The sequence below is a fragment of the Physeter macrocephalus genome, chromosome 5 (assembly GCF_002837175.3).
Source record: "Physeter macrocephalus isolate SW-GA chromosome 5, ASM283717v5, whole genome shotgun sequence".
In the NCBI taxonomy this organism is placed as follows: domain Eukaryota; kingdom Metazoa; phylum Chordata; class Mammalia; order Artiodactyla; family Physeteridae; genus Physeter; species Physeter macrocephalus.
Window position 1 is genome coordinate 53,147,512 of NC_041218.1, and position 14,147 is coordinate 53,161,658.

The window sequence follows — 14,147 nt, forward strand, 5'->3', positions numbered from 1 at the left end:
TCCCTGGTGGCGCAGTGGTTGCGCGTCCGCCTGCCGATGCAGGGGAACCGGGTTCGCGCCCCGGTCTGGGAGGATCCCACATGCCGCGGAGCGGCTGGGCCTGTGAGCCATGGCCCCTGGGCCTGCGCGTCCGGAGCCTGTGCTCCGCAACGGGAGAGGCCGCAGCAGAGGGAGGCCCGCATACCACAAAAAAAAAAAAAAAAAAAGTCCCTTCCTAAAGATTCTTCTTGTTCATAGAGGTGATTTCCTCTTGCAAATTAATAAAACCCATCAAATTTTACCTTCTAAAATTTTCTTCTGATTTTTATAGTAAATGTAATTTATTTTTCATGTTTTTCTTCTGTGTTTTTAAAAACACAGGAAGCCTCTCTTCCTTGGTACTATACAGACTGTTCTCTTCATATTGTACTTACTATCTCCTCTGGACCTAGAAGAATCGTTCATCAAATATAAAGCCAAGAGCAAACTGTTAAGCACAGCTCTGAGCCCAGTTCCTGGTAGGTGAGTCAACCAGTATCTTTACCAAACTGAATAGGGACTGTCCCCATCACTTCCCTAGTCATGAAGGGGGAAATGTAGTTCCCAGGAAAACTGAGGCCATCTGTGGACCAGTTCTCATTAATGAGAAAAAGTAATGAAATGAACAGTTATACCTAATTACACTGCCACTCCTGAGAGTTCTCAACATGTATCTCTGGAGTTTTACATCTTAAGGATGTGGCAATGTTGCTTTAATATAGGAGTAGCCATGCCAGAAACAGTATGGCTTGAGTTTCTTAATCCAGTCCCATCATCAAAAGAAGCAGTAAAAATTCCTCCTGGATAATGGAATATGGCCAGTGCTCATCCTTAATTTCAAGAGCAATTACAGATTAGATTATGAGCAATTTGAGGGAAGGGACTGTGTAGAACATCTGCATCTCTAAAAACTGGCATAGGGCTTTGCACTTGATAGGAGCACAGATTTCCCTGAATTAAATAATTATATTTTCATAGGTGTTTAATGGATATTTGGGGAAGGTCAGGTCATGATAAGTAAAACTGCAATAATTTAAAAAAAAACGCATTCAGGTAGAAGGGCTAGCGTAAGGTAAGGCAAAGAGGCACAGAGAGAGTGCTTTCAAATACAAGACCATTTGAAACCTTTAGCACTACTTAATGAACTTCTCAGAACTAGAAACAAAAATATGGATGCTTTGGGCTTCCCTGGTGGAACAGCGGTTAAGAATCCACCTGCCAATGCAAGGGACACGGGTTCGAGCCCTGGTCCGGGAAGATCCCACATGCCGTGGAGCAACTAAGCCCGTGTGCCACAACTACTGAGCCTGCATTTTAGAGCCCACGAGCCACAAGTACTGAGCGCGCGTGCCACAAGTACTGAAGCCTGCGTGCTTAGAGCCTGTGCTCTGAAACAAGAGAAGCCACCGCAATGAGAAGCCCACACACCACAACAAAGAGTAGGCCCCACTCACCGCAACTGAAAAGAAAGCCCGCATGCAGCAACAAAGACCCAACGCAGCCAAAAATAAATTAATTAATTAATTTTTTAAAAAGATAGTAAAAACATGGATGCTCTTGTTATTATCACCTTCATTAAGAAATATCCCATCCATAAACCAAATGTCCTTGGCAGTAATTCTTGGCTATCTAATTATTTCCAACAGAGAAAAGGCCAGACATATTAAAGGCTGCCCTTACACAAAATCACCAATAATCTGAACTTTCCTGATACAGACTCAATCTATCACAATGAGGCAGGCTTTTACTATGTGTAATGGAATCAAATTTATCTGAATCAAAAGCCATTTTGTATGTCCCTAATGTTCTTTGTAACTTTTGAGAGCTTATGAATTTATGCTTTTAAGATATATTTACATACTCTTCATTTGTCCATGCAGGGCAAACAACTGAGAATACTTTGGGGTTTTATTAATGTATCTTAAAATGGTATCTTTCTTGGTTTACTGGCTGAATCAAGCCCCAATAAGCTTTTCTTTTTAGAGTTAGCTCAGGCCAGCTTCTCTTCTGAGACAATATTTAAGGTCTCACAATTTGTGGTTTCTAATCCTCAGCACCACCAATGGGTATATGGAACTCCTCTCCTCAGGTTCCCTCTGAGCCCTCATGTTGGTTCCTATGTCCAATTTTCCCACCTTCTTGAAGGATGTTGGTGAGGGAACTTTTACCATTTTCCTGGGTGGCTTCTCACTCTCTGATCCCCACAGTCTGAGGATGACTTATCACTGCTCTTGCTCTACTTCCTTCCTACCATGCAGAAGCAGACCAGGCAAAACTCTTCAGCTGCCCCACCTGCAGTTGGGAGGGTGTATTAGTCATGGTCTCCAGAGAAAAAGAACCAATAGATAGATTGATTGATAAAATATATAATAATATATATTATTACATGATATATAAACATGTATCATATAATAATGTATAATAGAAAGAGGTTCATTATAAGGAATTGGCTTACACAATTATGGAGGCTGATAAGTCCCAAGATCTGTAGTCAGCAAGCAGAGACTCAGGAGAGTCAACGATGTAAGTTCCAGCCTGAGTCTGAGTTCAAAGGCAAGAAAAGACCTATATCCTAGCTCAAAGACAGTAAAGCCAAAAGAAAGAAATCTTTCTTACTCAGTCTTTTATTCTACTTAGGCCTTCAGTGGATTAGATGAGGGCCAAGAACATTAGGGAGGGAGACTGCTTTACTCAGTCTACTGATTCAAATATTAATCTCTTAAAAATACCCTCATAGACACACCCAGAATAATGTCTGACCAAATATCTGGGCACCCCATGGTCCCATCAAGTTGACACATGAAATTAACCATCCCAGAGGTTAAGTCAGTTCAGTTCCGGGGGAGTGTTGTGTAGAGAGCCTTATTTCCATCTCCAGTACAAACCACCTTCTCTAAATCCAGTTTTCCTTGCGACCCTAAACTAGAATAATATGGCTGATCTTCCACTTTTATCTTCATGCGAGAACTATATCTCTAAAGTTAATCAAACCCCATAGTGGAGAAGTGGGGTAAGAGAGAGCAGTATATCCACAGAAGTCCCTGAGGCAGCCTCCACAAAAGAACAGAAGGAAATGGAAGATAAAGTGACTAGTCCAGAGAAAGCTGAAGAAGCAATTAAAAGCAAGGTATCTTCTTCTGGGACAAAAGCCTGGAGGTTCAGATTTCTTAAGGAAATGATTGCAGAAAGGGCAAAAATATTTTGATTCTGGGGATTACAACATGGCTAAAGCAAAAATGAAGAACAAGCAACTTCCTACTGCAGCCCCAGATAAGACAAAGGTCACTGGGACCACATTCCCACTCCACAGGTCCATCCTCAACGGAAACTATCTCTTGCTGCTAGCAAGCTGGCTGGCTGGTTGAAAGAGCTGAACTGCATGAATCTTCTAATTCCCATTATTTCTCCTTAATACGTTCCTTCTCCACTTTTTATTTCCTTTCATTCACTAACTCATTTGAGAGTGACAGCTTTGCAGGTAGCAGTAGTGTGTGCTGCTATTGTAAAGTAGTATACATGTGTATGGTTTTGGATTAGTTTAACACTGTACTGATGAAAAGAACACGTTAGAGAAACATAAAGTAATCTACTTGAAAATAACTGTATATAATACCTAACTTCTAGTGTAGGACAGTCCCAACAAGTAACAAGTAAGTTTTACAATTTTAACGTTTTGGCTTTCTTTAATTCATCTTAATCATAGCTTTGTATTTTACTCTTATTTAATATAACCTCTGTAGTACTGATTTCTTCTGTATTTTCAGATTTTGTAAAACAAAATTTTAAGACCACAAGTCAGAAGAAAGGTCACAAATTTCAAACACAGATAGATGGGGCTCCAAAAGATTTGTATCTCTGTGCTTGAACTTGAATGGCCTTAAATCTGTTTCAGCTTTAACAATAGAATTTTACTTGGGCAATATTTGCCCATTCTGGTGTAACTTAGGTGACTCTAGTGCTTAACAGCTGCTATAGAAGCTAGCATTCTTATTCAGTTCTACAGCGTTTCAACACCTTTTGTTGTTGAAGATGTGACTGAAGTGTGCATGTACATCAACTGCTGAACTCACTTTTGTGCCATTTTTGTAAACACGATAGTTTTGTACAACTTCTCACAAATGTCTGTATTAATTTCACATATTAAAGAGTAGATGATGTGCCAACCAGAAGCACAAGAGTTCCTACACAAAATTCTATATGTCATTAGAGCTTTTGTATAGTAAGAGTAGTTTACAGTCTTGTGGTTACAGAATACCAAACTGAAATCTTTGCTCAGTCTGCCATAGACTTAAGCTTTTTCGTTCATTACTAATGTCCATGACATTCATGTCACCGTGTACAGATATGATATGTTGTTTAGGCATATCTTTTGTCCTACACAGAACATTTCATTTTGATTTTTATGAAAATTACAATTCATGTAACTTATATAAACTTTTTAAATGTAGAAACTTTTTACTTCCACAGTCAATTTGAGGGACACTAGAATAAAATACTTTGCCTCCTGTGGCCCCTCCGTCCTTTTTTTCCTGATTCTTTGACTCAAACCATGTTGGGCTATGCTGTTCAGTCTATTCAGAAGCACAGGAGTCTATATCCTTGCTCTTGAAATTTGTGCTGCTGAATGCTGCATTTTACAACACACTAATGATATTTTCCTTATAATTTCTCAGTTGTTAATTAACCACTCTTAATCTTACACTATTATTAATATTTGACAAATTTTTAAGTAATAGGAACTTTATAATTAAACAAATACTTGAGAAGGCTGGCCCAGGAACCTATACCAAGAAGAGCTGAATTTCAAGTAATTATACTGAGCTAAGTGAATTAGGCTTTTGACAATTAGAGTAATATACATGATAGGTGGAACATATTCATATTAAATATTTAGATATTTTGCTTCTATAGATGTCACTTTAATAAAATATAAATTTAATTTTTCTGTGGTTTATCTGGTTAACAAGAACTTTTATTAACAGACCACTGGGACAAATTTACTGCTCTTTTTTAGGAGCTCTTCCCATACGTTGTTGTGATGCTGTAGCATGACCATGAGGATCGGTAGAGCCTAAGAAGACAGTATTTATTTTTTTTCTTCATCTTTGACTTGCAAAGGGCCTCTCCTCTTTTGGATCCAGGCATCTTTTCTGGATCTTGGCTTCATTTGTATATGTGCTTTCCTATGACCCCAAATCATCATAGATGGTGCCTTGAGCATAGCATCTGCACTTAAAGCTGTCTAGCACTCTGAGGAAAACTTGCTGGTGTCTTCCTGCTTAAACCACCCCAAAAGGCAGAAAACAACAAACTCAGTAATGTGCTAATTTGTTATTATAAGGATCAGTTATATACAAATAGATTTATAATGGGAGCAGGTAGGTTATTCCACGGTATGTATAATAATTATAGGATCAATTTAAGAATTTTCAAATATTCCAAAGTAGAATTTCTGTGGTATCTAGTCTTTTTTATGAATATTTGCAAGCTATCACCATTAAATTCACACATCAGAGATGATTACTCTGAAAGAGACCATGTTATTCTTGACCATGGTAGGACTCCTGCTGTGGTCTGCAACAAGTGATGTAATCTCTGCCTGAGTTTTAGTTTATAAAACACAATGCTAATATTTAACCTACCTCAAAGTTGAGGATCTGTAAATACTGAGTAAGGGCCCCAAATAAAATATTGTTTATAGTCTTTTTTATTAAAAAAAACCATAGTGGAGGAAAGTTTCCTTAATTATCAAATCTTCTACACTGTTAGTGGGAATGCAAATTGGCACAGCCACTATGGAGAACAGTCTGGAGGTTCCTTAAAAAACTAAAAACAGGGCTTCCCTGGTGGCGCAGTGGTTGAGAGTCCGCCTGCCGATGCAGGGGACACAGGTTTGTGACCCGGTCCGGGAGGATCCCACATGCTGCGGAGCGGCTAGGCCTGTGAGCCATGGCCGCTGAGTCTGCACGTCCAGAGCCTGTGCTCCGCGACAGGAGAGACCACAGCAGTAAGAGGCCTGCGTACCGCAAAAAAAAAAAAAAAAAAAAAACTAAAAATAGAGCTACTATATGATACAGCAATCCCACTCCTGGGCGTATACCCAGAGAAAACCATAATTCAAAAAGATACATGTACCCCAATGTTCATTGCAGCACTGTTTACAATAGCCAGGACATGGAAGCAACCTAAATGCCCATGGACAAAGGAATGGATAAAGAAGATGTGGCACATATATACTATGGAATACTATTCAGCCATAAAAAAGAACGAAATAATGCCATTTGCAGCAACATGGATGGACCTAGAGATTGTCATACTGAGTGAAGTAAGTCAGACAGGGAAGGACAAATATCATACGATATCCTTTGTATGTAGAATCTAAAAAAATGGTACAAATGAACTTATTTACAAAACGGAAATAGAATTACAGATGTAGAAAACAATCTTATGGTTACTGGGGGAAAAGGGAGGGAGGAATAAATTGGGAGATTGGGACTGACATATACACACTACTATATTTAAAATAGATTCTTGAGAAGCATGAATCTGATTTTTGTTTGTGTGCGTCAATTCTGTGCTTTCTAATGTAATACCTTGCATAAGGTACTACTAAATACTATCTGTGATTGATTGACTATTTGGGTGATTAATTGTAAGTCAATATTTCAGAATTTTCCATAATTTTTAAAAAATTCAGGTTTCAAATGTTAATATTAAACATACAAGAAAAGCACACTGATGAATAAAGATTGTTTACTAAAAAAATAAAAAATAACAAAATAAAATAAAATAAAATAAAATAGATAACTAGTAAGGACCTCTGTACAGCACAGGGAACTCTACTCAGTACTCTGTAATGACCTATATGGGAAAAGAATCTAAAAAAGAGTAGATATATGTATATGTATAACTGATTCACTTTGCTGTACAGCAAAAAGTAATACAACATTGTAAATCAACTATATTCCAGTAAGAATTTTTTTAAAATTATCAAATCCCCAGAATCAGTCTTATATGATAGCTCTTGGTACTTACTTTTTCTAATTTTTTCTGGCCCTTCCTTCCTACTTTCTGACTGGAAGGCTCAAGAGAGGCCTCCCTGTTCACTCTAATTTTTTGTGGGTTTCCATCCCACTTTGAAATCTGTCCATCCCTCTGTGGCCCAGTTCGAATCCAGCTACATTTTCTGCAGTTAGTCTAAGGATAAACAGACACCAAAACAATGAAATATCCATCTAGTGTTATTCCATCAGCCACCATCTTGCTTTCTAAACTTGAGAGAGTATAACAATAGACACTGGATTCCCATTTGGAAATTTTCTGTACTAAAATGAGTCCAATACCACAAAATATCTCTTTAGTTTCAGGCCCTGAATATATATTCCTATTTCTCCTCAAAACTTAAAAAAAAAAAACTTAGAAGAACTGATGTTATACAATAAAAATATATATATCATCTCTGTATTAAATATTCTAATCAAATGTTTTTAATCTGAATCTATTAGTTAAGCCTCTAAACTTAACTGCCAGCTGGCAGGAAATAACCAGGACTAGATAACAAGTTAAATGCTCCATGAGGAAACAGTCAGTTAAATTAAGAATCTATAAGGCAATCGGGCTGAACTCTTCAAAGAAAAATTAGTAACAACCAAACACAATGTTTGAATTTAGCCACAGAACCTGGTTCAAAAAGAAAGCTATAGGTTCTTTTATAGTTGTAAATTTGGAACAACAGCAGAAATTTGAATATGAATTATAGATTAAATGATATTATAAAATTATTGTTAACTTCCTAAGGTAAGATCATTGTAAAGAGTTGTTAGTCTTAGGAGAAGTATGCAAAAATATTTAGGGATGAAGTGTTACACTGTTTAAAAATTACATTCAAATTGTACACTCAAAAAATATATAAAACAAATATGGCAAAATGTTACTTAGCAGTTGTAGAGTCTGCATGCAAGGTCTCTGGGTGTTCACTATACCATTCTTTAAATTGCTCTATGTTTGAAATTCTTCATAATAAAAAGTTGAAAAAATACTTAGAAGGAGTCCAGTTTTTGTCTGAATGTTCTGGCCACCTACATACTAAATTGAAACAAAGCAGAGTTGAGCAGGGTAGTGAGTGGTAATGATATAACTATGTAGAGCTTCTGTCTCTAGTCTTCCTGAAGCTTCACACAGGGAGCTCACTGCCCTTCCTCTTGGGTCTACAGACATTGCTTCTATCTCCTTCCCAAACCTAATATGATCCTGCCCTACATACAAGGAGGTGTTTGCACACCTGTCTCCTCAGAGAATCTCCAGTTCCCTTTTGGATGGAGACTATCTCATTCATCTTCAATTCTCATTAGTCCTTAGTCCACAGTCAGAGGTGCTCAATAATAGCTGTCAAATGAGTCAAGATGTGCTTCTTCCTTCTTCCAATATCAAGAAACACCAATTTGGAACAAGAAGAGTGGCTTATTTTGACTTGATAGTATAAATCTGGCCCCTTTCCAAACTTTTAAAAATGAAATTTATGAAGATTCTCCTCACCTCACAACTAATCTCTTTTGGACTGAATGTTTGTGTCTCCTCAGATTCATATGTTGCAAACCTAACTCCCAGTGTGATGACATTTGGAGGTGGGGGCTGGGAGGTGATTAGGTCATGAGGGTGGCACCCTCATGAATGGGATTAATGCCCTTAAAAAAGAGGCCCCAGAGAGCTCCCTCTCCCCTTCTGCCATGTGAGGTCACAGCCTTCTATGAACCAGGAAGCAGACCCTCACCAGACAGCCAGCACATTGATCTTAGACTTCCCAGCCTCCAGAACTGTGAGAAGTAAATGTTTGTTCTTTAAGCCACCTACTCTATGGTATTTTTGTTATAACAGCCTAAATTGACTAAAGACACAACCCAGCATGGACCCTCAGCCCTACAAGGAGGACCCCAGCTGGAACGACTCCAACTGCTGTCTGAGCAGCCGGCTGAGGGTCTCTGCCGCCTTCTGGCAGAGCCCCTGCAATCACTTCTGCTGCCAAGTCCAGTTCCATGGGCTCATGGACAAGGATGAGTGGGAGCAGGACTGGCCCAAAAGCGTCACCCAGAACATCAGTGCCGAGGCCTGGGGCAGAGCAGACTGTGGCTTCACCTCAGTGTCCTACCAGCAAGGGGTCCTGTCTGCCACCATCTTCTACAAGATCCTGCTGTGGAAGGCCACCCTGTATGCTGTGCTGGTCAGCATCCTGGTGCTGATGGCCATGGTTAAGAAAAAGGATTCCATAGACCATCTCCAAAAGTACATCCTGAGTCATTCTTTATCCTCGCCTTGGATTCTCCTAAACGCGTTTCCTGTTTGTGTCCCTCAAGAGTTTCTCTCTCTCCACCTCTTATCTCCTTCTTACACAGATATCTGTCCTTCTCTCAGCTTCCCTGCAGACTGAGCTCCTCACCACTGAATCTGAAATAGACTAAATCAATAAAAGTGGATGGGCTTGATTGTGTCCCAGGAAATAAATAAATAAATAAAATAAAGACATGACCCAATATTCCACTCAGATCATTATCACCCCAATCCTGATTTTTGGAACCATCTGGGGGAACTGAGAAAAAAGAACATGGAGCCTGCTGGGAAATACCATGATCTGTATACAACTTTCCCCTAGCCTTTTTAATTGGATCATCCTGTCCACAAACAAATCCCAGAGCAATGTCTTCCAAAGTGCAGTCCCTATTGAAAATTACAGTTTTCTTAGCCCCTTTTTCAGTGGTTCTGAGTCAGTCAGAAGTGAGGCCTAGAAATCTATTTCTCTTAACTTCTCCCAAGTGATTCTGATGTGGGGCCAGGTTTAAGAACTACTGTTCCAAATAGCAAACATTGGTTCTACGTGACCACTCATGCACTAACACACACACACACACACACACACACACACACAGACACTCAAACGCAGACATAGTTTCCTTCTGATGTAATTATGCCTATGTTCCCCCCTCTGGCCTCATATTCCCTTCCTGCCTCAACTTTGATACCCATACCTGACCCAGCTGGTTTGGGTCATCCTCCTACCTGCCCTGGCTTGTTGGAACTTGGGAACATCTGTGCATTTGGTAGCTTTTCTCACTCCTCTATTCTTCCCCCAGGGCCTTCGAAGCTCTTCATTCTGCCTTCTTGGCTCTCTGAAGCAACACAGGTCCCAAACACTCCTCCTCTACCTCAAGGAGAGAAAGGCATTCAGGCAGAGCCAGTTAATGTCCTTATCAAAACTCCAGTGCAAAGCACAGGACTATAAGCAAGCCTGAAGCAAGCAGGGGGCAGAAAACTACATCCTGCTCCCTCCTGCCTCTTCCTATGAGGCCCAACGGGTCCCTCCCACCACTCTTTAGTAATTTAAACATAAGCCCAGTTTGATTTTTTTTCATTACACAAGTAATACATGAATGTAATCTTGTTGTAAAATAATTTAAAACAACACTGATAAGCTAAAACTGCAACACCCCATTTTCAGTGCCCTCCCCAGAAGTAACTGATAACATATCAGTTTGGTGTATATTGTTCCATTTACATATACTAAGTTAAATAAGTGGTTCTCAAGGCAAGGAAAGGATTTTTCCCCCCAGGGGACATTTGACAATATCTGGAGACATTTTTGACTGTCACAATTGGGAATTGATACTAGCATCCAGTGAATAAAGGTCAGTAGATGCTGATAAACATCTAGTAATGTACAGGACAGCCCCCATAACAAAGAATTATCTGGCCCAAATAGTGTCATGATTGAGAAACTTGAAGTTAAACTATGTGAAACTGCCAATGTCCAACCAATTTTGACCTTCAAAAAGGCAATTTAGTATGGTACAACCATATCTATATATAATATATAGATAGATAGACATATATTATACACACACGCACGGAAATATACAGTTCTATTTTACAGAAATGCATTAGCCCATATGCCTTATTCTACAAGTTTCTTTTTTCCTTTAACATGCCTAGAAGATTCTCCAAGTCAGCAACCAGAGCTCCATCCGATTCCTTTCTAGCTGCTGTAGATATTCATTGCTGAGAGGCTCCTTGTGGTCCTTTAACCAAACCTTTCGGAGGGATGTTGGAGATTTCCAGTTCTTCACTATTATAACCATGTTGCAATGAGCATCCTGACCCATCCCCTTCTCCCCACATTAATTAGGTCTCAGGTGGGGCTGACGATGGGGGACACTGAGGACCAGAGAGGAAGGGGTTGGGCTGCAAGGGAGGGCAGAGAGTCATGCTCTCTCCAACTCTGCTTCCTCCCTTGGCCCTCTTCAAGGACTAGTTGCCACCAGCTCACATAACTGCTATTTCCCTGCATAGCGGTGGCCATTTCATTCCAGGAGCATTTATGGCAGAGCAGTGTGAATTCTGAAACCTGTTTGTTAGACTTTCTATCCTGCTATTCTCATGGGGTGAGTAAAAGCTCAGGGAGTGATTTACACCACTTGCCTGCCTTTCAGGCCTCTCCTGGAGCTGCTGGGAGTTTCTGTCACACCTCCTTGAAACCTCTCAAATGTCAACACATCACTCAGCAAAACCACCCCTACATTTTCTAAGCCTGAAGTATCCTTATATCCAAAGAACTGGAGCCAGAAGAAACCTTTGCTTTTCCACAAAGAGTTTAAGGGCATTAATTATCATGAAAACTACATGCAGACTGTTCAGAGACAAAAAGACACCCCTCCCTACGTGTTCCGAGAGAACAGCATATTGTCATCTGAAAGAGTAATTTATTTCCACATAATTGGCTCTATAAAGGGCATCTTCGGTGTCTAATTCCCTAAATAACTCGGGGCCTACTGTTGCCAGCACTGACCCCATGGGGGAAGGAGAACTGTAATTAATTGACTCATTTATGATTAATGCATTCCAGCTTTCCTTTGCTGCCACTCTTCTAGGAGAAAATTGGCCAGTCTTGTGACTATTTCCAAGCACCTAATTCATTTAAAATAAGAAATCTGGATGACAAACAAGAAGTTGGTTGTTAATGGAAGACCCTTGGAGGCCGCACCTTTCCTGCATGTCCCGTTCATCTCAGAAGACTATCTGAGAGAGGGACTTCGTTCAGCTCTCAGCAATAAGTTCCTTAATACACAGTTGTAGATACCAGTTTGGTGCAGGGGGGATGCTTTGGTTTCCTGGTTTATTTAGCAGCTATAATACCTAAAGGAGGCAGGAGAGGAAGAAGGGCGGGAGTAGGGAGGTCACAAAAGGCAGAAAAGAAGACCCATAAAAACATTTTAAGTGGCTCCACCTCTCCACATAGTATGAAGATACCTATCTTGGATCACACCCAATCAATGTGATTTAATGAGCAACAACTATAATGTAACATATACTGCAAACATGTTTTTTCCAGGTTATCTGTGAACATCCTATTGTGTACTTTTAAGTGCTCTTATTTGACCTCAAATTCATGAAAAAGAGTAACTGAATAACTTGGGAACCTACACATAGTTCTTCATTCATCCAACACCATTTTTTAAGCAAGGCTAGATGCCAAGCACTCCCTCATTATCCTTTTGTTCACCCCTGTTTCTCTACCAAAACCAAAAGGTCCTCTGTACCCCATTCTTTCAGTCTTGCTAGACAACTGAATCCACATTTAGATAACTGTGCTGCTCATACCTCCAGTGGATGAATTATATTCACCAGTTCCAAGTTGTGTTATTCCAAAGGGGTATATATTGGTGTCCTTAAGAGAGTACCCTGATAAATCGTCTACTATTACCATATTATTCTATTTCCAAAATCATCATTCAATTCACCTCTCAACTCTGACTTTCTCAGGCCTATGATGGCTGGGATAGATTTTTAGTTTACACATCCTGGACAATTCCAGCGTGATCTCAGGATCTCCAGGAGTGGTAGATGGGCTCTTTAATGTAAAGATTATAGCTAGAACCGCCTAGAAAAATGACCTCCAAACAAAAGCCTCCAAATGACCAGTAGTTCATGTATCAGTTGATACCTACAGTAACCCAGTGAGGAAAATGTCAGTGGGGTGGGGGTGGGGAAGGGGGCATCAGTCACAACCTGCTTCAAGAAGTTTACTTAGATGTATTCTTATTAACATTTTATAGATGAGAAAATTGGGGTTCAGGGGTAAGTATCCGCCTTCATGCAACGCCTTCGATGACACAAATGCTCACACAGCATCAAACTTATAATTCTTTTTTTGTCAATACTGATTCAGTTTAAAAAAAATAAGACATGTGCAGCTTGAGGAATTTAGGAGGTAAGGCATGAGCTGCACTTCAGTGCACGAAGTTCCAAATTGATGATAATGCTCTGGAAACCCACACAATTGGGTTCCAAAGGTTCCCAGGTGCTCACTTTGGCAAGTATCCCAACATTCATGGTTTCAAAGACCTGGACTCCTAGCAGATGCCCAAACCCTCGACTAGCCATTGTTATCTCTCTACAGCAAAAGCTCACAAACTCGGGCTGCACGTGAAGACCAGCTGGGGAGCTTTAAACAAATACATATGTTCAGTTCCCAAGAGATTCTGATTTAGTCAGTCTGGAGTAGGGCCCTGATCAGTGTTATTTAAAGGCCCCTCAGGTAATTCTCATGGTCAGTCAGGGCTGAGAACCACTGGCCTACACACATTCTTGGCCCACAGCTGCCATTACTGAGGTCAGGAATGCTCCTACTCTCTCTTTTTTGCCTCTTCTGGGGCCTATCCTCTCAAGTACCCTCTGACAATTCCTTCTACGAAGGCCTCCCAAAATTGCCTTCTCAATATTCTTTCCCATTAAAAAATATGAGCTTTTTGGGCTTCCCTGGTGGCGCAGTGGTTGAGAGTCCACCTGCCGATGCAGGGGACACGGGTTCATGCCCCCGTCCGGGAGGATCCCACATGCCGCGGAGAGGCTGGGCCCGTGAGCCGTGGCCGCTGAGCCTGCGCGTCCGGAGCCTGTGCTCCGCAACGGGAGAGGACACAGCAGTGAGAGGCCCGCGTACCGCAAAAAAAAAAAAAAAAAATATGAGCTTTTTCACAGGGAGTAGGGCACAGTGAGAGGCTATGGACAAAGGGAAATACTGCATTATTATTTATTATTGAAAATGTATTTAGCATCCACAATGTGCTGAAATAAAGGATTCTGAG

At 40.4% G+C, this 14,147-nt stretch overlaps 1 pseudogene and 1 gene segment (V, D, J or C); both read left to right on the forward strand.

Moving 5' to 3' along the window:
• Positions 1-3,076: 3,076 nt before the first annotated feature.
• LOC112066936 (cAMP-regulated phosphoprotein 19-like) lies at positions 3,077-3,430 on the forward strand (annotated as a pseudogene).
• A 2,104-nt stretch (positions 3,431-5,534) lies between these two features.
• On the forward strand, positions 5,535-9,442 carry LOC114486239 (T cell receptor beta constant 1-like). The segment is given in 2 exon segments: positions 5,535-5,573; positions 8,909-9,442. Coding segments are annotated over 2 exon segments (573 nt in total).
• The last annotated feature ends 4,705 nt before the right edge of the window (positions 9,443-14,147 follow it).